Source organism: Austrofundulus limnaeus, unplaced genomic scaffold, assembly GCF_001266775.1.
Source record: "Austrofundulus limnaeus strain Quisiro unplaced genomic scaffold, Austrofundulus_limnaeus-1.0 Scaffold680, whole genome shotgun sequence".
NCBI lineage: Eukaryota > Metazoa > Chordata > Actinopteri > Cyprinodontiformes > Rivulidae > Austrofundulus > Austrofundulus limnaeus.
Genome location: NW_013953082.1, coordinates 72153 through 73240, shown reverse-complemented (window position 1 = coordinate 73240; position 1088 = coordinate 72153). Strand labels below are relative to the sequence as shown.

The following is a 1088-nucleotide window of genomic DNA, read 5'->3' as shown; positions in this document are numbered from 1 at the left end:
AATCAGCACAGAAACAGTACTAAATAACATTTCAGACACATTCTAGACAGTTTATCAGCTAAAAAAAAGTTAATTTTGGGGTAAGTTTGTTACTCTTTAAACTCATTTAGAGACCCAGCAGACCTCACAGGCAGTGGGAGATTGTTCCAGAGCCTAGCCTTCTTGTTTTGTGTGAGGATTTTGTCCAAGACATGATTGGTCTGTTTGACTTTTGTGGGCGTAGTTTGTTAAAGACATGAGGAAGGTGCTAGCTGCACGAAATTTAAACAACATACATGTTTGGCTCAGTCGAAACAGCCCTGACTAACCTGTAAAAAGAAACTAAAAATGAAATGACTGAAAATTAGTCAGGAACAGGAATGTGTTTGCCGCATGTAATTTGAAGTCAATAAATCATATTTACATGTTCACAATCATTTTACTATTAGTATTACTTCCTCGTTAATTTTCCTTACGAGACAATCCGACCAATTACAGTTAGGACAAACTCCACCCACACAACAAGAAACTCCCCCTGTGTACTGCAGATACCCCTACTTGCAGATTTTTGAGTATTTTSAGTATGTTTAGTATTTGCTATTGCAAACTACTCTTTATTAAAAAGTTTAGATTTTATTTTGTGCATTAAAACAAATTCTATGAATTCTGCATTTAATTTTAGTCAACTTTATCATGGTTTTTTGTCAATTTAAGTTGATTTGCAAAAAAAGTTTACATCTTATATAACAGGCTTTTAATAGATTTTATTATGGTACTGGAATTAGTAAAAACACATCAGCATATTAAAATTAATTAGAAAACCTCAAGTTTTTTGTGGTAATATCAAGTTAAATGACAACAAAATGACAAAATCTAAATCTAAAATTTGTTTGTACTGACATTAAATAGCATGTTTTTATGAAAACATTTTGACTTTGTGTCTGCTGGTGCGTTCCCACAGGTGATGATTGGCACGGCTCTGAGCGTCAGCGAGATGAAGAAGCTTTTGGTTCACATGGGGGAGATCGAACATCCGTGGAACTGTCCTCATGGCCGGCCTACCATGAGACACCTCGTCAGCCTGAACATCCTCTCACAAAAKTGATGCT

At 35.3% G+C, this 1088-nt stretch overlaps 1 protein-coding gene across 1 annotated transcript in view; it reads left to right on the top strand.

Moving 5' to 3' along the window:
• The window catches only part of pms2 (PMS1 homolog 2, mismatch repair system component), a gene marked incomplete at its 5' end in the record, with an annotated part of 7677 nt that extends 6589 nt beyond the window's left edge, over positions 1 to 1088 (top strand). Inside the window, 1 exon segment of the mRNA XM_014027746.1 lies at positions 941 to 1088. Coding sequence (XP_013883200.1) covers positions 941 to 1084 — 144 coding nt within the window.